Source organism: Salvelinus namaycush, chromosome 30 (genome assembly GCF_016432855.1).
Source record: "Salvelinus namaycush isolate Seneca chromosome 30, SaNama_1.0, whole genome shotgun sequence".
NCBI classification, from domain to species: Eukaryota; Metazoa; Chordata; class Actinopteri; order Salmoniformes; family Salmonidae; genus Salvelinus; species Salvelinus namaycush.
The window spans coordinates 31825714-31851242 of record NC_052336.1 but is presented as its reverse complement, the minus strand read 5'-3'; the positions used below and the strand labels follow the sequence as shown (position 1 = coordinate 31851242).

At 42.0% G+C, this 25529-nt stretch overlaps 1 protein-coding gene across 1 annotated transcript in view; it reads left to right on the top strand.

Annotated features, from left to right (window-relative positions):
* syt14a (synaptotagmin XIVa) overlaps nt 1-25529 on the top strand; it is a 177867-nt gene that overhangs the window by 139600 nt on the left and 12738 nt on the right. The window contains exons 7-9 of the mRNA XM_038969530.1: nt 12728-13177; nt 13796-13985; nt 22518-22574. Coding sequence (XP_038825458.1) covers nt 12728-13177; nt 13796-13985; nt 22518-22574 — 697 coding nt within the window. The remainder of the gene's footprint in view (nt 1-12727; nt 13178-13795; nt 13986-22517; nt 22575-25529) is intronic.

The following is a 25529-nucleotide window of genomic DNA, read 5'->3' as shown; positions in this document are numbered from 1 at the left end:
AGTTTACTTTGGGCACCTCAGTCATCCAAACTTCTGAATACTGCCCCTATCCCGAAGAAGTTAAGGAACAACAGGTACTGCTGGAATGTCTACCAATGGCATGTCCATCTTTTAGTGAGAAATTACACAAGTATTTCCAAAGTATAAAGGCCAGTGACAATTTTAGCATGTAAATCTTAGTGGGGGAAAAGAAAATGTTTTTAGATGCATGCCAGCAAACCCACTACACAACACAACACTAAACAATACATTAATTGGACTATAACGGTGACAAACGGTGCCAGCCTACATAAAGCTATCCCAAAAGCAGAGCTTCATTTCAGTACCATGGAGTGAATCCTTAACACCTGGGATCAGCGGAGCCTTGCCTGGCAGCGAAACAGTTCATTCAACCTCATTTACTGCCTTTAAAAAAAACATAGCTTGTATGGCTGATTGCTTAAACAAATATGATTTCTACTGACAATTGAGATGTACAAACTATGGCATAAGGGAATGATGAGCGGGTAAGAGGCAATCCGTAATGTTGATTTAAGACATTAATGAGCGACCTAAGACAGACGTAGTCAATATTAATATTTGTACAGCGACAGAATTCAGAACATGAGCCATTCTTACAGTATTTTCCCTGTACACAAAGTCAGAACTGTAGGATAAATAAAGGGGACATATAAGCAGACAATGAAAGCTCTTACAATATTTGATGATGACATTTCTCTAAAACAGGCTATAGGCTACATGTGCACCAACAAGTCAGAACAATAGGCTAAGTTATGAGGTGGGAAGGGACCAAATTATTAGGTTGAGGAACATGGGCTACTAACAGCTTACTACACAACATACAGTTAGTATTTCTTTCTTAGTTAGAGTATACATATCCCCCTGGCATATTACATGATTTATGCAGCAGCATACAATACATTTTTGGACCTTGTTGAGCTGTGCTCACTTGAACAGGAAGGTGGCACGACCACACGCCCTCTCCACTGAATAGCAGGCTAGTGATGGTTTTGCAACGCTTGCGGTTAGCCACAGATTCCTTCCAAACCATTCATTGTTGAATTTCGATTTCCAACTTGTTTTGTAATGTTTATGTCCAATGGCCGATGTGCACCGGTACGTTTTATTTATAATTCATCTTCATATGACAGCGATTGAAAAGGATTTCCCAGTAGATTGTCGACTTGATTCATGATGATGAGTGCTTGTCTAGCTTGCTAGCTAAGATTTTGAAAGTATTGTTAGGTTCTGAACACACTCACGGACAACTTGAAAAAGCTCAAACCATGTTTATCCACCCACTGGGTCATACAGCTGCAAAGACAAATGCATGTTTACACAAGCACATATATTTATACACCCCTACTAGGCGGAGTAAACTCTTTGCACATCTAGACAGCCAATACATCTCTGTCAGGAACTTAATTGGTTCCGCTCACTGGTGTAGTCATGGCCTTGCCTCATGCTAGAACCTTCGTGGGCATGGAATTACATATGTGTGGGATAGGACTGTTCCTTCTCACTTCATCTGACCTGACCTTGGGCCGATTTGCTCGCTCCTCCCTAATCCACGACTGTCTTACCTTATCAGTGACTGAAACCTGACTGTTGTCCTTTGCCTCCCTCCTTAGGAGCCATGAGGTTTAACATGTTTTGACAGAATGTAATCTTTCTGCACTCCTCGTGGTCTCACTCAGTAACTTTCCATACATTAGCCATGCGGTTTAAGTGTCACGAGTGTCACCAGCAAAGCACCCCCACACCATCACACCTCCTCCTTCATGCTTCAGGGTGGGAACCGCACATGCGGAGATCATCCGTTCACCTACTCTGCGTCTCACAGAGACACGTCGGTTGGAACCAAAAATCTCAAATTTGGACTCATCAGACCAAAGGACAGATTTCCACCAGTCCATTGCTTGTGTTTCTTGGCCCAAGCAAGTATTTTCTTCTTATTGGTGTCCTTTAGTCGTGATTTCTTTGCACAATTCGACTATGAAGGCCTGATTCACGCAGTCTTCTCTTATGATGTTGATATGTGTTTGTTACTTGAACTCTGTGAAGCATTTATTTGGGCTGCAATCTGAGGTGCAGTTAACTCTAATGAACTTATCTTCTACAGCAGAGGTAACGCTGGGTCTTCCTTTCCTGTGGCGGTCCTCATGAGAGCCAGTTTCATCATAGCGCTTGATGGTTTTTGCGACTGCACTTGAAGAAACTTTCAAAAGTACTTGAAAATTTCGGCATTGACTAACCTTCATGTCATTTCTCTTTGCTTATTTCAGCTATTCTTGCCATAACATGGACTTGGTCTTTTACCAAATAGGACTATCTTCTGTATACCACCCATACCTTGTCACAACACAACTGATTTGCTCAAATGCATTAAGGAAAGAAATTCCACAAATTAGCTTTTAACAAGGCACACATGTTAATTAATTGAAATGCATTCCAGGTGACTATCTCATGAAGCCGGTTGAGAGAATGCCAAGAGTGTCCAAAGCTGTCATCAAGGCAAAGTGTGGCTACTTTGAAGAATGTAAAATGTAAAATATATTTTCATTTATTCTGCACTATTTTGGTTACTACATGATTCCATATGTGTTTTTTTTTAGTTTTGATGTCTTCACTACTTTTCTACAATGACATACAGAAAATAAGGCAGTTACATTGATAGTAACGCACACATGTTCAAAGTCATTATTTAGAAGGATAACAACAATGCAAGAAAGCGAGCGCCAGTCAGAAAATGTGCCAGTTCGTGTAAGACTGAGCAAATGTCTGTATTCTTGGTGTGCGGAAAAAACGAGGAAGGGCTGTCCTCGAAGTGGGAAGTTTGTCTGGCTCAGTAAAGCCTCAAACTTAAATTGTCCGCAACACTGAAATGGGCTACTTCTATGTGAAGTAATGAGTAGGCGGAACCCACCTTAATTCAAACTCTTGTTAAAAAATGCCTAGCTCCACTCCTATTCCCCAGTGCTCTCAGTTGTTGACTTCTGTAACCGTAAAAGCCTTGGTTTCATGCATGTTAACATTAGAAGCCTCCTACCTAAGTTTGTTTTATTCACTGCTTTAGCACACTCTGCCATCCCTAACTAAAACATTTTCCGACAAGATAGAACTTCCAAAGGGGGCGGAGTTGCAATCTACTGCAGAGATAGCCTGCAAAGTTCTGTCTTACTATCCAGGTCTGTACCCAAACAATTCGAGCTTCTACTTTTAAAAATCCACCTTTCCAGAAACAAGTCTCTCACCGTTGCCGCTTACTATAGACCACCCTCTGTCCCCAGCTGTGCCCTGGACAACAAATGTGAATTGATTGCCCCCCATCTATCTTCAGAGCTCGTGCTGTTAGGTAACCTAAACTGGGACATGCTTATTAACACCCCGGCCGTTCTACAATCTAAGCTTGATGCCCTCAATCTCACACAAATTATCAATGAACCTACCAGGTACAACCCCAAATCCGTAAACACGGGCACCCTCATAGATATCATCCTAACCAATTTGTCCTCCAAATACACCTCTACTGTCTTCAACCAAGATCTCAGCGATCACTGCCTCATTGCCTGCATCCGTAATGGGTCTGCGGTCAAACGACCACCCCTCATCACTGTCAAACGAGCAGGCCTTTCTAATCGACCTGGCCCGGGTATCCTGGAAGGATATTGACCTCATCCCGTCAGTAGAGGATGCCTGGTAATTCTTTAAAAGTGCCTTCCTCACCATCTTAAATAAGCATGCCCCATTCAAAAAATTTTGAACCAGGAACAGATATAGCCCTTGGTTCACCCCAGACCTGACTGGCCTTGACCAGCACAAAAACATCCTGTGGCGTACTGCATTAGCATCGAATAGCCCCCGTGATATGTAACTTTTCAGGGAAGTTAGGAACCAATATACACAGGCAGTTAGGAAAGCTAAGGCTAGCTTTCTCAAACAAAAATTTGCATACTGTAGCAAAAAAGTTCTGGGACACTGTAAAGTCCATGGAGAATAAGAGCACCTCCTTCCAGCTGCCCACTGCACTGAGGCTAGGAAACACTGTCACCACTGATAAAGCCACGATAATTGAGAATTTCAATAAGCATTTTTCTACGGCTGGCCATGCTTTCCACCTAGCTACCCCTACCCCGGTCAACAGCCCTGTATCCCCCACAGCAACTTGCCCAAGCCTCCCCCATTTCTCTTTCACCCAAATCCAGATAGCTGATGACACTGATGACACTCTAGACCCAAACTGCTACAGACCTATATCTATCCTTCCCTGCCTTTAAAAGGTATTCGAAAACCAAGTCAATACACAGATTACCGACCATTTCGAATCCCACCGTACCTTCTCCGCTATGCAATCTGGTTTCAGAGCTGGTCATGGGTGCACCTAAGCCATGCTCAAGGTCCTAAACGATATCATAACCGCCATCGATAAGAGACATTACTGTGCAGCCGTATTCATCGACCGACCTGGCCAAGGCTTTCGACTCTGTCAATCACCACATTCTTATCGGCATACTCAATAGCCTTGGTTTCTCAAATGACTGCCTCGCCTTGTTCACCAACTACTTCTCTGATAGAGTTCAGTGTGTCAAATCGGAGGGCCTGTTGTCCGGATCTCTCGCAGTCTCTATGGAGGTGTCACAGGGTTCAATTTTCGGGCCGACTCTTTTCTCTGTATATATCAATGATGTCGCTCTTGCTGCTGGCGATTCTCTGATCCACCTCTATGCAGACGACACCATTCTGTATACTTCTGGCCCTTCTTTTGACACTGTGTTAACAAACCTCCAGACGAGCTTCAATGCCATACAACTCTCCTTCCATGGCCTCCAACTGCTCTTAAATACAAGTAAAAATAAATGCATGCTCTTCAACCGATCGCTGCCTGCACCTGCCCACCCGTCCAGCATCACTACTCTTAGCATCACTACTTAGAATATGTGGACAACTACATATACCTAGGTGTCTGGTTAGACTGTAAACTCTCCTTCCAGACTCACATTAAACATCTCCAATACAAAATTAAATCGAGAATCGGCTTCCTGTTTCACAACAATGATGTTATTTACAAAATAGCCTCCAACACTCTACTCAACAAATTGGATACAGTCTATCACAGTGCCATCCGTTTTGTCATCAAAGCCCCATATATACTACCCACCACTGCGACCTGTATGCTCTCGTTGGCTGGCCCTCGCTTCATACTCATTGCCAAACCCACTGGCTCCAGGTCATCTACAAGTCTTTGCTAAGTAAAGCCCTGCCTTATCTCAGCTCACTGGTCACCATAGCAGCACCCACCCGTAGCACGTGCTCCAGCAGGTATATTTCACTGGTCACCCCCAAAGCCAATTCCTCCTTTGGCCGCCTTTCCTTCCAGTTCTCTGCTGCCAATGACTGGAATGAACTGCAATAAACACTGAAGCTGAGAGACTCATATCTCCCTCACTAACTTTAAGCACCAGCTGTCAGAGCAGCTCACAGATCACTGCACCTGTACATAGCCCATCTGTAAATAGCCCATCCAACTACCTCATCCCCATACTGTATTTATTTATTTATTTTGCTCCTTTGCACCCCAGTATCTCTACTTGCACCTTCATCTTCTGCACATCTATCACTCCAGTGTTTAATTGCTATATTGTAATTACTTCGCCACTATGGCCTATTTATTGCCTTACCTCCCTTATCTTACCTCATTTGCACACACTGTATGACTCTTTATGCATTTGTAAGAGCTTTCTACACCTGGATTGTGCAACATTTGCCCATTATTCTTTTTAAAATTCTTCATGCTCTGTCAAATTGGTTGTTGATCATTGCTAGACAACCATTTTCAGGTCTTGCCATTCACTGTCTTCTTGGTAAGCAACTCCAGTGCAGATTTGGCCTTTTGTTTTAGGTCAAATCAAAGTTTATTTGTCACGTGCGCCAAATACAACAGGTAACAGGTAGACCTTACAGTGAAATGCTTACTTACAAGCTCTAACCAAAAGTGAAAAAAAGGTATTAGGTGAACAATAGGTAGGTAAAGAAATAAAAACAAGAGTAAAAGATAGGCTATATACAGTAGCGAGACTATAAAAGTAGCGAGGCTACATACAGACACTGGTTAGTCAGGCTCATTGAGGTAGTATGTACATGTAGATATGGCTAAAGTGACTATGCATATATGATGAACAGAGAGTAGCAGTAGTGTAAAAGAGGGGTTGGCGGTTGGTGCGTGGGACACAATGCAGATAGCCCGACTGGTTGTTCGGCCCAATTGAGGTAGTATGTACATGAGTGTATAGTTATAGTGGCTATGCATATACACTGCTCAAAAAAATAAAGGGAACACTTAAACAACACAATGTAACTCCAAGTCAATCACACTTCTGTGAAATCAAACTGTCCACTTAGGAAGCAACACTGATTGACAATACATTTCACATGCTGTTGTGCAAATGGAATAGACAAAAGGTGGAAATTATAGGCAATTAGCAAGACACCCCCAATAAAGGAATGGTTCTGCAGGTGGTGACCACAGACCACTTCTCAGTTCCTATGCTTCCTGGCTGATGTTTTGGTCACTTTTGAATGCTCGCGGTGCTTTCACTCTAGTGGTAGCATGAGACGGTGTCTACAACCCACACAAGTGGCTCAGGTAGTGCAGTTCATCCAGGATGGCACATCAATGCGAGCTGTGGCAAAAAGGTTTGCTGTGTCTGTCAGCGTAGTGTCCAGAGCATGGAGGCGCTACCAGGAGACAGGCCAGTACATCAGGAGACGTGGAGGAGGCCGTAGGAGGGCAACAACCCAGCAGCAGGACCGCTACCTCCGCCTTTGTGCAAGGAGGTGCACTGCCAGAGCCCTGCAAAATGACCTCCAGCAGGCCACAAATGTGCATGTGTCTGCTCAAACGGTCAGAAACAGACTCCATGAGGGTGGTATGAGGGCCCGACGTCCACAGGTGGGGGTTGTGCTTACAGCCCAACACCGTGCAGGACGTTTGGCATTTGCCAGAGAACACCAAGATTGGCAAATTCGCCACTGGTGCCCTGTGCTCTTCACAGATGAAAGCAGGTTCACACTGAGCACATGAGCACATGTGACAGACGTGACAGAGTCTGGAGACGCCGTGGAGAACGTTCTGCTGCCTGCAACATCCTCCAGCATGACCGGTTTGGCGGTGGGTCAGTCATGGTGTGGGGTGGCATTTCTTTGGGGGGCCGCACAGCCCTCCATGTGCTCGCCAGAGGTAGCCTGACTGCCATTAGGTACCGAGATGAGATCCTCAGACCCCTTGTGAGACCATATGCTGACACATGCACATTTGTGGCCTGCTGGATGTCATTTTGCAGGGCTCTGGCAGTGCACCTCCTTGCACAAAGGCGGAGGTAGCGGTCCTGCTGCTGGGTTGTTGCCCTCCTACGGCCTCCTCCACGTCTCCTGATGTACTGGCCTGTCTCCTGGTAGCGCCTCCATACTCTGGACACTACGCTGACAGACACAGCAAACCTTTTTGCCACAGCTCGCATTGATGTGCCATCCTGGATGAACTGCACTACCTGAGCCACTTGTGTGGGTTGTAGACTCCGTCTCATGCTACCACTAGAGTGAAAGCACCGCCAGCATTCAAAAGTGACCAAAACATCAGCCAGGAAGCATAGGAACTGAGAAGTGGTCTGTGGTCACCACCTGCAGAACCATTCCTTTATTGGGGGTGTCTTGCTAATTGCCTATAATTTCCACCTTTTGTCTATTCCATTTGCACAACAGCATGTGAAATGTATTGTCAATCAGTGTTGCTTCCTAAGTGGACAGTTTGATTTCACAGAAGTGTGATTGACTTGGAATTACATTGTGTTGTTTAAGTGTTCCCTTTATTTTTTTGAGCAGTGTATGATAAACAGGGAGTAGCAGCAGCGTAAAAAGAGGGGTTGCTGCGGGGGGGGGGCTCACAATGCAAATAGTCCGGGTAGCCATTTGATTTCCTGTTCAGGAGTCTTATGGCCTGGGGGTAAAAACTGTTGGGAAGCCTTTCTGTCCAAGACTTGGCACTCCGGTATTGCTTGCCATGCAGTAGTAGAGAGAACAGTCTATGACTAGGGTGGCTGGGGTCTTTGACAATTTTTAGAGCCTTCCTCTGACACCGCCTGGTGTAGAGGTCCTGGATGGCAGGAAGCTTAGCCCCAGTGATGTACTGGACCGTACGCACTACACGTTGTAGTGCCTTGCGGTCAGAGGGCGAGCAATTGCCGTACCAGGCAGTGATGCAACCAGTCAGGATGCTCTCGATATTTCAGCTGTAGAACCTTTTGAGGATCTGAGGACCCATGCCAAATCGTTTTAGTTTCCTGGGGGGGAATAGGCTTTGTCGTCCCCTCTTCACGACTGTCTTGGGATTTATTTTAAGTGTCCAGATTAGTCTCCCGCTTGTTGAAAGCAGCAGCTCTAGCCTTTAGCTCGATGCAGATGTTGCCTGTAATCCATGGCTTCTGGTTGGGATATGTACGTTCAGTCACTGTGGGAACGATGTCGTCGATGCACTTACTGATGAAGCCGATGACTGAGGTGGTGTACTCCTCAATGCCATTGGATGAATCCCGGAACATATTGCAGTCTGTGCTAGCAAAACAGTCCTGTAGTGTCGCATCCGTGTCATCTGACCACTTCCATATTGAGCGAGTCACTGGTACTTCCTGCTTTAGTTTTTGCTTGTAAGCAGGAATCAGGAAGATAGAATTTGGTCAGATTTGCCAAATAGAGGGCGGGGGAGAGCTTTGTATGCACCTCTGTGTGTGGAGTAAAGGTGGTCTAGGATTTTTATTTTTCTGGTTGCACATGTGACATGCTGGTAAGAATTTGGTAAAACTGATTTAAGTTTGCCTACGTTAAAGTCCCCTGCCACTAGGAACGCAGCTTCTGGGTGAGCATTTTATTCTTTGCTTATGGCCTTATAGAGCTGGTTGAGAATGGTCTTAGTGCCAGCTTCATCCTGTGGTGGTAAATAGACGGCTACGAATAATAAAGATGAGAACTTTCTTGGTAGATAGTGTGGTCTACAGCTTATCGTAAGGTACTCTACCTCAGGCAAGCAATATCTCGAGACTTCTTTAATATTAGACATTGCGCACCAGCTTTTATTGACAAATAGACACACACCCCCACCCCTCGTCTTACCAGAGGTAGCGTCTCTGTTCTGCCGGTGCATGGAAAATTCCGCCTGCTCTATATTGTCCGTATCGTCGTTCAGCCACTTCTCGGTGAAACATAAGATGTTACAGTTTTTGATGTCCTGTTGGTAAGATAATCTTAATCGTAGGTCATCAATTTTATTTTCCAATGATTGCACGCTAGCAAGAAGAACGGATGGCAATGGGAGTTTACTCGCTCGCCTCTGGATTCTCAGAAGACTGCCCTCTCTGCGGCCCCTTTCCCTGTGTCTTTTCTTCACTCAAAAGGCGTGGATCTGGGTCTGTTCCAGTGAAAGCAGAATATCCTTCTCGTTGGACTCGTTAAAGGAAAAAGTTTCTTCCAGTCCGCGGTGAGTAATCACTGTTGTCATGTCCAGACGTTCTTTTCGTTCATAAGAGACGGTCGCAGCAACATTATATACATAGTAAGTAAAAAAATCAGATACACAAACGCAAAAAAACGATTAAAATAGCACAATTGGTCGGGAGAATGTAAAACGTCAGGCATGTTCTTCGGCGCCAGACAATGAAAGCTCTTACAATATTCAATGATGACATTCTTCTAAAACAGGCTATAGGCTACATGTGCACTACCAAGTCAGAACTGTAGGCTAAGTTATGATGGGGAAAGGGACCAAATTCTTAGGGTGAGACACATGGGCTACTAACAGCTTACTACACAACATACACTTAGTGTTATTTCCTTAGCTACAGTATACATATATCCCTTACATATTACATAAGTTATGCAGTAGCATACGATTCATATTTGGACTCACCCTGTTGTGCTGTGCTCAGTTGAACAGGAAGGTGGCGCGGCAATCCTTCTCTGAAAAAAAGAAAGGTTGAATCATGACGTCAGTGATCTTCAGGTCGGAGCTCTAGAAAGAGGCCGGAGTTCCCGACTTGGAAGTCCGAGTTCACAGCGTATTTTCCGAGTCGGAGATCGTTTTTTCCCGAGTTCCCAGTTGTCTTGAACGTACCATAAATCCAGAGATTGGCAGACTTTGATGACAAAGTGAACTCACTGAAGTCTGAGGTTTCCCAGTTCTAAGTTTCCAGTTGTTTTGAATGTGGCAGAAGTCGTGATGAATTGACAGCATGACCAATGTATTCAACCTTTTCTGCCCCATGGTGTCCTTTTAAGCTTGGAAAAGAGACCCTTAAACTCAGAAGTGGACCTGCATTTTGGAGCTGTCTTACTCAAGAAAGCAAAAAAGAGATCATGTTTGTATGCGGCTTTATTAACTCAAAGATTTTTTTTAAATTACATTGTTTGCAAACTGATATGTGCACGTATTAATGCAAAAATAAAATACAAAAAAGGGTAACAAAAACATTTTATTTTTTAAATATTGTTTAATCTTTTGCTAAACAGGTGGGGCTCAAAACAGGTTGGGCTCTGATTGACAAGTAGCCACTGGTTGTTTATATCAGACTTGAATGTTGGCTATATGACATACACACGGAGTATACCAAACATTAGGAACACCTTCATAATATTGAGTTGCACCCCACCCTCAGAACACCCTCAATTCATTGGGGCATGGACTCTACAAGGTGTCGAAAGCGTTCCACAAGGGATGCTGGCCCATGCTCAGTTTACAAAACGTTAGGAACACCTGCTCTTTCCATGACATAGACTGACCAGGTGAATCCAGGTGAAAGCTATGATCCCTTATTGATGTAACTTGTTAAAGAAGGATTTTTAAGCCTTGAGACAGTTGAGACATGGATTGTGTATGTGTGCCATTCAGAGGGTGAATCGGTAAGACAAAAGATTTAAGTGCCTTTGAACGGGGTATGGTAGTAGGTGCCAGGAGCACCAGTTTGAGTGTGTCAAGAACTGCAATGCTGCTAGGTTTTTCACGCTCAACAGTTTCCTGTGAATGGTCCACCACCCAAAGGACATCCAGCCAACTTGACACAACTGTGGGAAGCACTGGAGTCAACATGGGCCAGCATCCCTGTGGAATGCTTTCAACACCTTCTAGAGTCCAGCCCGACGAATTGAGTGTGTTCTGAGGGCAAAACTCAATATTAGTAGTGTTTTACTCTGTGTATATGAAAGTATATATGGAAGTGCAGTTGTTTAAATTAATTAATCTACATACATTAGTCCCACATTGATGTGTACCTTAAAATACAGTGTTACCAGATATTTTAGTACGCCAAACGATAGTTAAAAAACAACAAAAGTAAATAAAAGAGCACTCTATACATGACTGAAACCATGAAAACCACATGGAAAAGAAGGACCACCTGTCATGGAAACCTCATGGGGGAAAAATATATATTTCTACATTTGCAGCCATTTTCCTTTTCAACTTCCCTCTCTGAATCACTACAGAGTAACCGAATGTAGCAGGTGTAAAATAAACGCTTGAGTGGGGTCGGTAGAAACCGGAAGCATCCGGTTTGCAGGCTTCACCTCTTCCTCTCTGCTTTTCCTGAAAACCGGATGATTTTGGTTTCTTCCGACCCAGTACTGAGTCCCCCATTCCTTCACAAAGGAACAAGAGGCTTAAATTAAAAGAAAGAAGAAATGTTATTGAAGTCTTTTGATTGAGAAACCTTATGGTTTGGACAAGACTAGAGCTCAGAGGATGATGTATAGCTGTTTCGGTAATTTGATTATTGCATTTTCTGACTATTTATGATATTAGTCATGCCTGGTGTGGGGTCTATAGAATATGATTGTAAAGTTCATTTTTGCACCTGTAGATTTTTCATGCATGAGACTGCCGTGGTGGGAAGAAATGATCAGAATGAAACACTTATTTTGGGCTTCACGACCACACACACATGCACACAGATAGCCAAAGTCTCTCAACCTCTATTTCACCCAATAAATGTTCCCACTCTCTTTGCTTGAATTCCAATCCAATAAATTCCCTGTTAACCCCTCACCCTCAGAGATTGGGAAGGATTGGATAGATGGTAACAAGATGTTGAAAACGGCACCCCACATTGTTGAGCTATTGCCATATTGCTATCAAGAACTATTTTCAGATCTGCGAGGGGGGAGCCAACAAGGGCAGAAGGAGGGACTAAATTATCAGATTGTAATCCAGCCTTTGAAACAGCCTTGTAAACATTTACACCACTGTCAGGATTTTGTCTGATAGATTTCCTTCATAAATGTGTGTTATGTTTTTATCTGACAGAAGCCCTTATACAGGTCATGGTACAAGAGCAACGATAAACTACGTCAAAAACATAAGGTAACTTTGATCGTCCTGATCCATTTCACCTCCCATAGTTCAAATCCTCCAATTCACCCTGTTCACCCAAGTAGAAACTAGAGGTTGAGTCTTTAGGATCTCTCTCGTAGCTCAGGTGTTTGTGATAGTCAAGGCTTTTCAGTTTCAAGCAAATGTTCAGTACTTCTCTAGTTCAAGTGACTAGCAATGTAGAAATAGTCCAAGAGCTGTGATGACTGCCAAACGTATAGATCATACGTATGGCGGTGTAGACTTAAAAAATGTTATTTATTGTGTTTGCCAATCTTTTGTACATTACTTCTTGTGTGGTGTAATGTGTCTCTTTAGAACATGTCAGCCAGGGGGTCAGCCTCTCAGCTCCCCAAGGGCTACGAACCGGAACCGCTGGCCAAATATGGCACCCTGGACGTGGTGTTCGACTACGACTCCCAGGACCAGCGGCTGGCGGTGACGGTCACGGCCGCAACAGACATCCCGGCCCTCAAGCGTACCGGCAACGTTGCCTGGCAGGTACATCTGGTGCTGCTGCCCACAAAAAAGCAGAGGGCGAAGACGTGCATCCAGAAAGGGCCCTGCCCGGTCTTCACAGAGACCTTCCGCTTCAGTCACGTGGAGTCCGAGATGATCGGCAACTACTCCATTCGATTCCGTCTCTACAGCGTGCGGCGGATGAAGAAAGAGAAGGTGCTGGGAGAGAAGGTGTTCTACCTCACCAAGCTCAACCTACAGGGCAAGATGTCGGTGCCGGTCATACTGGACCCCTGCTGTGCCTTCCCTGTGAGTAGATCAAAGGAAAAGCTAGGCCTCAAGCATTTACTGTACACAACAGCTGTGATGGTAGAATGCTGTTCCTGGGGTAATTTTGTCATGTACTTACTAAGAACCTACCCGGATAATACATGAAGACTTTATTTCTTACATTCTGGTATTTGCCTGGATTCTTTTCCACATTGCAAACATCAGTTATTTGATTTGAGTTATGTAGTTAAATAGTGAGAAATTGATGACCTGTGATAGTCAGCTCGTTGTAAATGGTGGTGAACATAGTCCAAAACAGAGAAACCCATACAAACCTTAACAACTTTCACATTTTACTGTCCAATGCTGTCTCAAAAGTTTGTCAGAGTATGTCTGCCAGTTATTACAGTATCTCTGCATTTTTATTATAAGAATGTAGATTCCTAACCTTACTTCCTTACAAATTTCACTACCATTGAATCCTGGGCCCGTATTTATAAAGATCTAGGATCAAGTCACCCCCTGTCCATGTACTTGTATTAATTATGACAAATTCAGGCAAAACTGATCCTATATCAGCACTCCTACTCTGAGATGCAGGCCCTGAAAATTCACTGACCTTCTTGTTGGTCCATCTGTCCACCCACGTGCTAGCAGGGCGGTGAATCCCAGGCTAGTATATCGGAGATGTCCTGCAGCGAAAGTGCCTCTTCATTCCAGTCAGCCAGCCAAGGCTCCACACCAGAGATCTTGGTAGGGCTCGTCTACAATGCCACCACGGGCCGTCTCTCAGTGGAGATCATCAAAGGCAGTCACTTCAAAAATCTGGCTGCCAACAAGCCACCTAGTAAGTACACCAAGACATTCTTCTGGTTGCTTGTCAACACTTTGTCAATAATAGTCAGTGTCACCTGAGTCCAGGTTTCATTTAACGATAATGAGAGTCCTTGCTTTCAGATCTGGTCTCGGTCACTTGAAGGACCAGAGTAGCACTGGATAGATCAAGTGAAGCAACATTGAATGAGGAATTTTCTTGTAACTAGCAGTAATATGTGTTTGTCAAGATCATACATTTCTGTGCAACTGTTGATTTAAGCCCCAAAAAAGTGTGATGGGTCCACACTCAAAAAGATGTTGCATAAAGCTGACTTTTTACTGCACCAGGATAGCATACACCGACGTTTCGGCCTTACAGCATTCCTCAGTGTGTAGGTTATTTTTCAATCAGAAACAGCATTTATAGGTATGGCCCTCATCCCACCTTACAAGGCAGATATAGCACCTTCTTACACCACGCGTGAACTAATTGTCACGTGCATACCATAATCATCTAAAGTAATTATCAAAATGATCCAAAATAAAATTCCCAACCATGTGGATTGACTATAAATTAAAGGTCCGTTGACACATAACACCATTGTCATCAGCAGTATATGTGGAATTGTATAAGCAATTTAGATTTTAGCTGCCATGTATACTGAAATAAAACTGAAGTCAGAAGTCTACGCTTTGAGGAACCAATTTATTAGGATAATTATTACGATTAGCTCAAGCACACACCTTTTTTTTTAAATATTCTGTTTTTTGATTTATATTATATCTACATACAGTTGAAGTCGGAAGTTTACATACACCTTAGCCAAATCAATTTAAACTCGGTTTTTCACAATTACTGACATTTAATCCTAGTAAAAATGCCCTGTTTTAGGTCAGTTAGGATCACCACTTTATTTGAAGAATGTGAAATGTCAGAATAATTGTAGAGAGATTTATTTATTTCAGCACAGTCCCAGTGGGTAAGAAGTTTACATACACTCAAGTAGTATTTGGTAGCATTGCCTTTAAATTGTTTAACTTGGTTCAAACGTTTCAGGTAGCCTTCCACAAGCTCCCCACAATAAGTTGGGTGAATTTTGGCCCATTCCTCCTGACAGAGCTTGTGTAACTGAGTCAGGTTTGTAGGCCTCCGTGCTCACACACGCTTTTTCAGTTTTGCCCAGAAATGTTCTGTTGGATTGAGGTCAGAGCTTTGTGATGGCCACTCCAATACCTTGACTTTGTTGTCCTTAAGCCATTTTGCCACAACTTTGGAAGTATGCTTGGGGTCATTGTCCATTTGGAAGACCCATCTGCGACCAAGCTTTAACTTCCTGACTGATGTCTTGAGATGTTGCTTCAATATATCCACATAATTTTCCTCACTCATGATGCCATCTATTTTGTGATGTGCACTAGTCCCTCCTGCAGCAAAGAACCCCCACAACATGATGCTGCCACCCCCGTGCTTCACGGTTGGGATGGTGTTCTTCGGCTGGCAAGCGTCCCCGTTTTTCCTCCAAACATAATGATGGTTATTATGGCCAAACCGTTCTATTTCTGTTTCATCAGACCAGAGGACATTTCTCCAAAAAGTACGATCTTTATCCCCATGTGCAGTTGCAAACCGTAGTCTGGCTTTTTTATGGCGGTTTTGGAGCAGTGGCTTCTTCCTTGCGGCGGTCTTTCAGGTTATGTTGATATAGAACTCATTTTCTGTGGATATAGATACTTTCGTACCTGTTTCCTCCAGCATCTTCACAAGGTCCTTTGCTGTTGTTCTGGGATTGATTTGCACTTTTCATCTCTAGGAGACAGAACACATCTCCTTCCTGGGCGATATGAAGGCTGCATGGTCCCATGGTGTTTATACTTGCATACAATTGTTTGGACAGATGAACCTGGTACCTTCAGACTTTTGGAAATTGCTCCCAAGGATGAACCAGACTTGTGGAGGTCTACAATTTTTTTCTGAAGTCTTGTCTGATTTCTTTTGATTTTGCCATGATGTCAAGCAAAGAGGCACTGAGTTTGAAGGTAGGCCAAGAAATACATCCACAGGTACACCTCCAATTGACTCAAATGATTTCAATTAGCCTATCAGAAGCTTCTAAAGCCATGACATAATTTTCAGGAATTTTCCAAGCTGTTTAAAGGCGCAGTCAACTTAGTGTATGTAAACTTCTGACCAACTTGAATTATGATACAGGGAATTATAATTGAAATAATCTGTCTGTAAACAATTGTTGGAAAAATGACTTGTGTAATGCACAAAGTAGATGTCCTAACCGACTTGCCAAAACTGTAGTTTGTTAACAAGACATTTATGGAGTGGTTGAAAAACAACTTTTAATGACTCCAACCTATGTGTATGTAACTTCGTCTGAAGAGGAGGAGTAGGGATCAGACCAAAATGCAGCGGGTTGTGAAGACATAAATAATATTTATTAACAGAACGACGAAACACGAAAACTCTTTAACAAACTAAAACAAATAAACGACGTAGACTGACCTAAAACATGAGAACTTACAAATACACGAAGAACGCACGAACAGGTACGGACTACAAACCAACGCTACAGTCCCGTGTGGTACGAACATACATACAGACACGGAAGACAATCACCCACAAACAAACAGTGAGAACAGCCTACCTTAAATATGGTTCTCAATCAGAGGAAACGTCAAACACCTGCCTCTAATTGAGAACCATATCAGGCAACACATTAAACCCAACATAGAAACACAACACATAGAATGCCCACCCAGCTCACGTCCTGACCAAAAAACAAAGGATTAACACAATAACTAGGGTCAGAACGTGACAGTGTATGTAATCTTCCGACTTCAACTCTACTTCCATGGTTGGTTAAATTGACTTTCCCTTTTTGCTGCCCCTAATTTATCAATTTTAAAACTTCCGAGTCGATATACAACAATATTATGAGCACCGCGCATGCCCTGGTCACCTGAGGATCTGACTTTATCAGCCATCTATTTCCTGTGTTTGAGGGGTGCAAAATCCACTTGTCACTTACATCTCGCTGGATTGATTGCTTTAATTTTACTCCTGTGACACTTTCGTACTCTTGCTTGTGCCTTTAATTTTTCCCCGTTAACATTATGACCGTGGAGTTGTTTGTAATGACCTGTCATTATATCCTGATGAAGACAGCTTGTCTGTCAAAACGTTGGACATAAATATTTTTGCATCTGAGCTCCTAGAGTGTGCGTCTCTCTTTTATTTTTTAAGTGTTTCACTCCGCTAGCCAGCACCTCGCCTAAATAGGTGTGCGTTTCTTTTCGCCTCTAGATTGTAATGACCTGTCAAACACACCCTGGTAATGGCTGAAATATGCTAAATGGAATATATTGTTTTACCGTTGAATTTATTAGAATGCAAAAGCTTTGTTGAAGATTTAATGCTCTGTTTTGACACTTACATCACAAGAAACAGAAGAAAGATAATTGTATTTGTTATTATTAATACAGTTGTATTATTAATACACGTATTTACAAATTAGATTACACAATCTTGAAAATGAACACTCGGATTATAGTGAGTGATATTATGTCTGATCTCACAAACAATCTAAAGTATGTTTAGATAGGTGTAATCTCGAGCCCAGCGTGTAGATTTTTTATTATTAATACAGTTGAAATGTTTACAAATTAGATTACACACTTCCGAAAATGAACACTCGGATTATAGTGAGTGATATTATGTCTGATTTCGCAAAACAATGTAAAATATGTTTAGATAGGTGTAACCTAGAGCCATGCGTGTTGATTTTTTATCTGAGGGGTATCCTGCTATTGAAACACTTAATGAATTATGCATGAAAACGTGACAACAGCAGTAATTTATGAGGCAGTCTAGACAGCGTAGGTGAGTGTACGTGGGGCAGACAGAGCTAGGTATTACTACACTTTTGGAGCTAGAAACACAAGCATTTAGCTGCACCTGCGATAACATCTACAAATCTGTGTACGCGACCTAGAAGGCCAGCATCCCAAAGTCTTCTCTTCACTGTTGACGTTGAGACTGGTGTTTTGCGGGTACTATTTAATGAAGCTGCCAGTTGAGGACTTACGAGGACTTATGTTGTTCTCTTATTCAGGCAAAAATGTCTCCAATGGATTACACATTTATTCATTGGATGGTTCTCTCGTGGATTGAGTTCCCGCCTAAAAATATCTTGTCCCGGTTTCCCGATAGCGATGGAACTTAGGCTTAGAGTGTTTTAACGATGCATCTTTCCTACAACTGCCGAAGATGTAATATGCATTTCCCAAAACAACACGCAGAGAGAACGTTTGATAAGTGCGTTGTTGAGGCATGTGTCGATACTGATAGGATCGAAAGAAAGGCAGGGCTGCTCTCTGATCAGTGTTCTACCTTTCCAATCTTACCTTAACATTAGAATTATGCCACAATACTGACGACGAATCAGCTCCTATAGAGATATAATCACCTATGGCTACAAATATTGAGGCGGTTTATTTTAATGCTTGCCCTACAATAATGAACTAAATCAAGATGTGGCATCATTGCATACATTACACCTCATGAAATATATTGAGCCAAAAATGTGACAGTAGCATACAAATAGATAAATAAAACTCAATAAAATGAATTAACATGAAACTGATTTCAATATCCTTCAAATACACTGAGTAAACCAAACAGTACGAACACCTTCCCAATATTCAGTTAAAAATCCTTTAACCTGTCTCCTCCCCTTCATCTACACTCATTGAAGTGGATTTAACAAGTGACATCAATAAGGGATCATAGCTTTCACCTGGATTCGCCTGGCTACATAAAATACATTCGGGAAAGTATTTAGACCCCTTGACCTTTTCAACATTTTGTTACGTTACAGCCTTATTCTAAAATAATTTTTCCTCATCAATCTACACCACAAGGATGGTGCCAAGTTTCCTCCAGACGTGACGCTTGGCATTCAGACCAAAGTTTCAATCTTGATTTCATCAGGTCAGAGAATCTTGTTTCTCATGGTCTAAGAGTCCTTTAGGTACCTTTTGGGCAAACTCAAGCAAGCTATCATGTGCCTTTTACCGAGGAGTGGCTTCCGTCTGGCCACTCTACCATAAAGGCCTGATTGGTGGAGTGCTGCAGAGATGGAAGTTTCTCCAATCTCCACAGAAGAACTCTGGAGCTCTGTCAGAGTGACCATCGGGTTCTTGGTCACCTCCATGACCAAGGCCCTTCTCCCCCGATTGCTCAGTTTGGTTGGGCGGCCAGCTCTAGTTAGAGTCTTGGTGGTTCCAAACTTCTTCCATTTAAGAATGATGGAGTCTACTGTGTTCTTGGGGACCTTCAATGCTGCAGAAATGTGTGCCTCGACATAATCCTGTCTTGGAGCTCTAAGGACAATTCTTTCAATCTCATGGCTTGTTTTTGCTCTGACATGCACTGTCAACTGTGGGACCTTTTATAGACAGGTGTGTGCCCTTCCGAATCATGTCCAATCAATTGAATTTACCACAGGTGGACTCCAATCAAGTTGTAGAAACATCTCAAGGATGATTCATGGAAACAGGATGCACCTGAGCTCAATTTCGAGTCTCATAGCAAAGGGTCTGAATACTTATTTAAATAATGTATTTCTTATTTTATATGTAATAAATGTACAAACATTTCTAAAAACCTGTTTTCGCTTTGTCAGTATGTGGTATTGTGTGTAGATTGATGAGGATTTGTATTTAAGTTGATCAATTTTAGAAATAAAGCTGTAACGTAACAAAATGTGGAAAAGTCAAGGAAAGAGCAGATGTCCTTAATGTTTTGTATATTCGGTATTTATCTTTTAATACACTCATCTCGGTTTTCTTTTGAAGCGTCTTCACTTGTTATGCAAAGAATGGGCAAGTTTGTAGCTAGTTTTCCATATATTCTAAAATCTGCATATTTTGTGTTTCCACCAACAAACTTGTTGCAGATAAAAATCAGTGCGTGATGAGGTAGTGCACAGAAAATAAAAGTAGGTAGTGCACACAAAATGTACATTTCCGCCTACGTTTTAATATCCCGCAAAAAAATTTACATTTCAAAGTTTTTCCATCACATTTTCATCTCTAACGCTAGTTTTGTTACAAAAAATTGTTGTGTTAAATAGTAAATGTGCCTACTCTCGTCTTGGCATGTGTTGTCTAGCCAACAGCTCACAGGTTTTTTATATGGTATGACTTTCCTTGCACAAAAACTGTGGATGCTAATATGTTACTGTAACATTCGTTCTCAGCGGTCACAGAAAGACAAACATTTAGATTTTGTGTTTAGCGGAGATCTTGTGTGTAAAGGAAGGGCAAAAACGCATCTAACGACTTTCTTAGCTATTTTAAGAGTGGTCTGAGCCAGTTGTTAAGTAACAAGCATTTTGAAGAGCAACTTTAGTAACTTTGGTGTTATAGTGTGGACGCTATATAAATAATTCCTACTGAATAGGTGGTGTACTTAACTGCAGTATAGTATTATTACTATCAAATCAAATCAAATGGTATTAGTCACATGCGCCGAATACAATAGGTGTATACCTTACAGTGAAATGCTTACTTAAAAGCCCCTAACCAAGAATGCTGTTTAAATAATATGAGTAAGAGATAAAAATAACAAGTAGTTAAAGAGCAACAGTAAAATAACAATAACGAGACTATATACAGGGGGTACCGGTACAGAGTCAATGTGCGGGGGCACCGGATAGTCGAGGTAAAAATTACTATTCACGGGAGTATGGTTATTACGGACATTGGTGTTGACCGTGACCTTTATATGCCTGTGATGTCATCACCCAGATTTGGCACAGCATTAATGGGACTCGACCTCATGTTGAGTTGCGTATATCGCACTCCTGTTTTCTACTGTTTGTACATGGCTGTACCCTTTAATTTTGTAGTTTGCAAGTAAAGGCACTAAAACATTGAAACGGGTGTGGATAATCCTTGTAAAGTTACCACAGGTGGTTTTAGGAAACAGCTCGAAGATTTTAACGATGCTCCTACAAAGGTTCTAACGATGCACGTAGCATTAAGAAGCTTTTGGGAAGTCGGGCCCAGGGCATTTGGATTGACAAAGATTTAACTTTAAAAAAACATACGGATTTAAAGTTCGCTTTTTTTTTATGGATCATGCCTTTCCCTTAACACCAGGAAGCAGATTGTACAGCCAACCGTCCTGCCAGTTCTCAACTATGGTGACACCATCTATCAGAATGCAGCAGCCACTACTCTAAAACCCTCAGATGCCGTTCACCACAGCGCTCTTCACTCTATCACAAGTGACAGGTTTACAGGTTTAGTACACATTCTTGCATCCTGTATCAGAAGGTCGGAAGATCACTTCATGAATCCCTTTTTTGTTTACGAAGCTCTGCTGCACAAGCTTCCAGCTTATCTTGCCTCACTTTTAAGGTATACAAATACGAGGCACCAAGCACGTTTACAGGGTTGATTAACTCTTGAAGTCCCACTAGTCTCCACGGAGCTAGGAAAAGTTTTGGAATGGCCTATAAGGCTCTTGATACCCTGGTGCCTCTACAGCAGTTTAGGACTCTGGTGATGAATGTGTTAAATGAGAGTTGTAGTTGTTTTGATTGAGTATAAAAAATGTGTACGTATTGTTGAAATTGTGGTGCTGAATTTGTAAATTGTTGTTTTATTTGTATTTTTGGGGAAATATTCATTGATATTGTTGAATTGCTGTCTTCAGGGCACAATTGTAAATGAGACCCTGGTCTCAATGGGTTCCACTGAATAAATAAACGTTAGATAAAATAATGCAGTTGATTCCCGCTATTCGTTCATTCTACTAGATGAAAAGACAAAATTAGTAAGACATTCTGGCATTTAAAGCATACAACATTTAGAAAATTTTACATAACATAAAGCTTTCTATTTTTGCGTACCCAAAATGCCTAGTATTTAGAACCCAAGTACGGTTATTCGGACAAAACCAATATCCCTGCCTTCGCATTCAGGGTTAAAGCTGTTTTTGAAGAACATACTGTATAAGTTATCGTTCTTTTTGATTCATGTCAAAAAGAATGAACTTGAGTTTGACAATAATATTACCTACATCTCAGGTTAGCGTGTCTTGGGGTCACATCCATCAAATTCCTTGCAAGATCATGTCATCGAGGGACCCCCCACCCCTGAAAATTGACATTTCCTATTGTTTTATTATTATTATTATTATTATTATGTCACAATTGAAAATATTTAGTTCATGTACCTCTTTAATTTCAGGAAATTATCAAATATGTAGGCTGTATGAAGCTGTCTGAGCACTACCATTCTGCAAACTTTCCCCCTGTTTTTACCCCCTTTACCCTTCATCTCCCTTCCAACTCCCCGAAATGACCAGAGGCTCCAGCAAGTTTGTGTGATACTGATGACCTTCTGACCCTGTTTCTCTCTCCTGCTGTTGTTTTGTGTTCCCACTTTCTCTCTCTTTGTTCTGTCTGCTCCTGAACTCTCTCACCCCAACTATTGACATCTTGGTCCATTGTTTCCCTCACTGCTTACCAACCCTTGTTGTCAGATGGGCTGTTCTGTTGCCTGAAACACTTGATAGGTGGCCAGGTTTATATTATCAGAGGTGAGTCTCTTCGGCTAGCAGACGGAGGTGTCTGCCAGCTCTCAACTATCAGTGTTGGACACTGTCTATCTGTCTCTGTTTCTGTCTTTCTTTAGTTTTCTTTCGTTCTTTCTTACTCTCTCTCTCTCTCTCTCTCTCTCTCTCTCTCTCTCTCTGCACTGAAATGTAAGTTGACTAGAGAGTCGCAATGTATTCTCATGGATGCAGGTTGTCAGGCTGCCAATAAAATATATACAATTTCAATGTCAATTCTTAGTAAATGTGAATTGATTAATTGTGATTTGACAGTGGCACATCTAAGATGAGAAAACCTACAAAATGTTTAAAAAAATCCTACAGCTCACCATTATATTAAATGTCACCCAACCACAAACGATAAAGATCACTGACTAGGACCAGATATAGGCAATACTTGGCCTTAATTTGTTAACCTTATCATACTGCATATAACGCGGCAGGTAGCCTAGCGGTTAAGAGCGTTGGGCCAGTAACTGAAAGGGCACTGGTTTGAATCTCCGAGCCGACAAGGTGAAAAATCTGTCAATGTGCCCTTGAGCTAGTCACTTAACCCTAATAGCTCCTGTAAGTCGCTCTGGATAAGAGCATCTGCTAAATGGCTAAAATGTAAAAATGACTCATCCATGAAGAACATTGGGTAGCACTTTATAATAACTCCATGTAATAAAGCATTTATTATGGATTTGTAAATTGTTTATTCATAATTTATTCGTCCTTACTCCATTCATAAGATTTAATTCTAGGTCCTTGTAAACTATTTAATAGTCATTAGTTAGGTGTTGTTGCATGGCCTCATCTAAAGTGTGGGCTATTTATACTTTATAAGTACTTTATAAATGTTTTGCGTGACCAGTGTAATTTCTCACAAAAAGACGGACATGCCATTGGTAGATGCTCCTTAAGGGTCTCCAAATAGCCTAGAACAGTGGTGGGCAACATACGGGGGAGGTTTGAGTAAATACTTTATTTGGGGGCGATGGGTGATTATTTTGGGTTAACTCTTGAACGTCTAACACTAGATATAAAGTATGTAGAAATTATAATGGACCCATATGTTTTCAAGTAACTGCCCTTTTTTCTAGGCTGCAAATTGCTTTTGACTAAGAAATTGGTCGGCAAAAAATTGTCCCTCTGAATTTGGGAAATCCCAATGTGGCCATCAAGCAAAAATCATTGCCCACCACTGGCCTAGAACATATCATTGGTAAAAGAATAAGCATACAACACTGGATGTTAAAAGAAATATATCAACAATTTTATATATATCAACAACACTCAAAACATTTATAAAGTATGTATAACGTATAAAAGCCCAAAATTAAGATAAGGTCACATAAAAATACTTAAAAGGTTGAGTAAATTAGAATTTTATCCGCAAATGTAGCAACATTTCAATTTTACGGTGCCTTGCAAAAGTATTCAGACCCCTTGTAGGTGGTGGGCCGTAGCAAGCTATATACTTTAGTTTTCGAGATGATCGATCTCTGTCTTTTGTTGGAAATGTCAATCCTTGCAATTTGTTTCAAAATACTTATTATTATGTCTGCAAGTTGGACATGCTAACGCCGTAGAGTACTAAACTGTGAACCAATCAAAAGTCTGTACTATATATGGTACTATCTCTGCTGATCACGTCTGCCAATCACATTATCTGTATCTAAGGTACAGTAAGTAGACAGCTGCTGGCATCTCGAGATAGTTCTTCGTTCGACAAACTGCTATCAGGTAAAGTATACCAGAAGAAACGTGATACCATCAATGCAAGCTGTACAATTACTCCCAACGTAGAACACTGCAACCTTAATAATGTAGCTAGCTTACTAGTTAGCTAGCTAGTTACAACAAGTAGAACTGTCGCTTGCTAGCAGGAGCAGATAGCTTTATCACTAGCTAGCATGTCATTCCGGGAAAAAGGAACATTTTAGCTAACAGTTTATTTCAAGTAATCATTTAAGACTACAAAAATCTATAAGACAAGTAGTGTAAATCTAATACAGTCATCAAGGCAGGACCCATTTCAGTCATACTGACAAATAAAAAATGACACATTATTATCCTTGTCAATAGATAGAGTCAGAGGATTGCAGAGCACCCTGCCTCAGACTGTCAGGATGTTCATTTTCAAGCTCACAAACTACATTCCTTTGCTGTGATGATTTATTTGATTCATTCTTTTATTTTTGTCTCACATGAAACAATATGTTGGAACATTGCTGCAGGGACTTGCTTCCATTCAGCCACAGGAGCATTAGTGAGGTTGGGCACTGATGTTGGGCGATTAGGCCTGGCTCGCAGTCAGCGTTCCAATTCATCCCAAAGGTGTTTGATGGGTTTGAGGTCAGGGCTCTGTGCAATTTCTGTATGGACCTCACTTTGTGCACGGTGGCATTGTCATGCTGAAACAGGAAAGGGCCTTCCTCAAACTGTTGCCACAAAGTTGGAAGCACAGAATCATCTAGAATGTCTTTGTATGCTGTAGCATTAAGATTTCCCTTCACTGGAACTAAGGGACTAAGCCCGAACCATGAAAAACAGCCCCAGACCATTATTCCTACTTCACCAAACTTTACAGTAAACACTATGCATTGGGGCAGGTAGCGTTCTCCAGGCATCCGCCAAAACCAGATTCATCCATTGGACAGCCAGATGGTGAAGCGTGATTCGTCACTCCAGAGAACGCATTTTCACCATTCCAGAGTCCAATGATGGCGAGCTTTACACCACTCTAGCCAACGCTTGGCATTGTGCATTGGTGATCTTAGGCTTGTGTGCTGCTGCTCGGCCATGGAGACCCATTTCATGAAGCTCCCGACGAACAGTTATTGTACTGACGTTGCTTCCAGAGGCAGTTTGGAACTCAGATTGAGTTTTGCAATCGAGGACAAACGATTTTTACTCGCTACTCGTTTTAGAACTCGGCGGTCCCGTTCTGTGAGT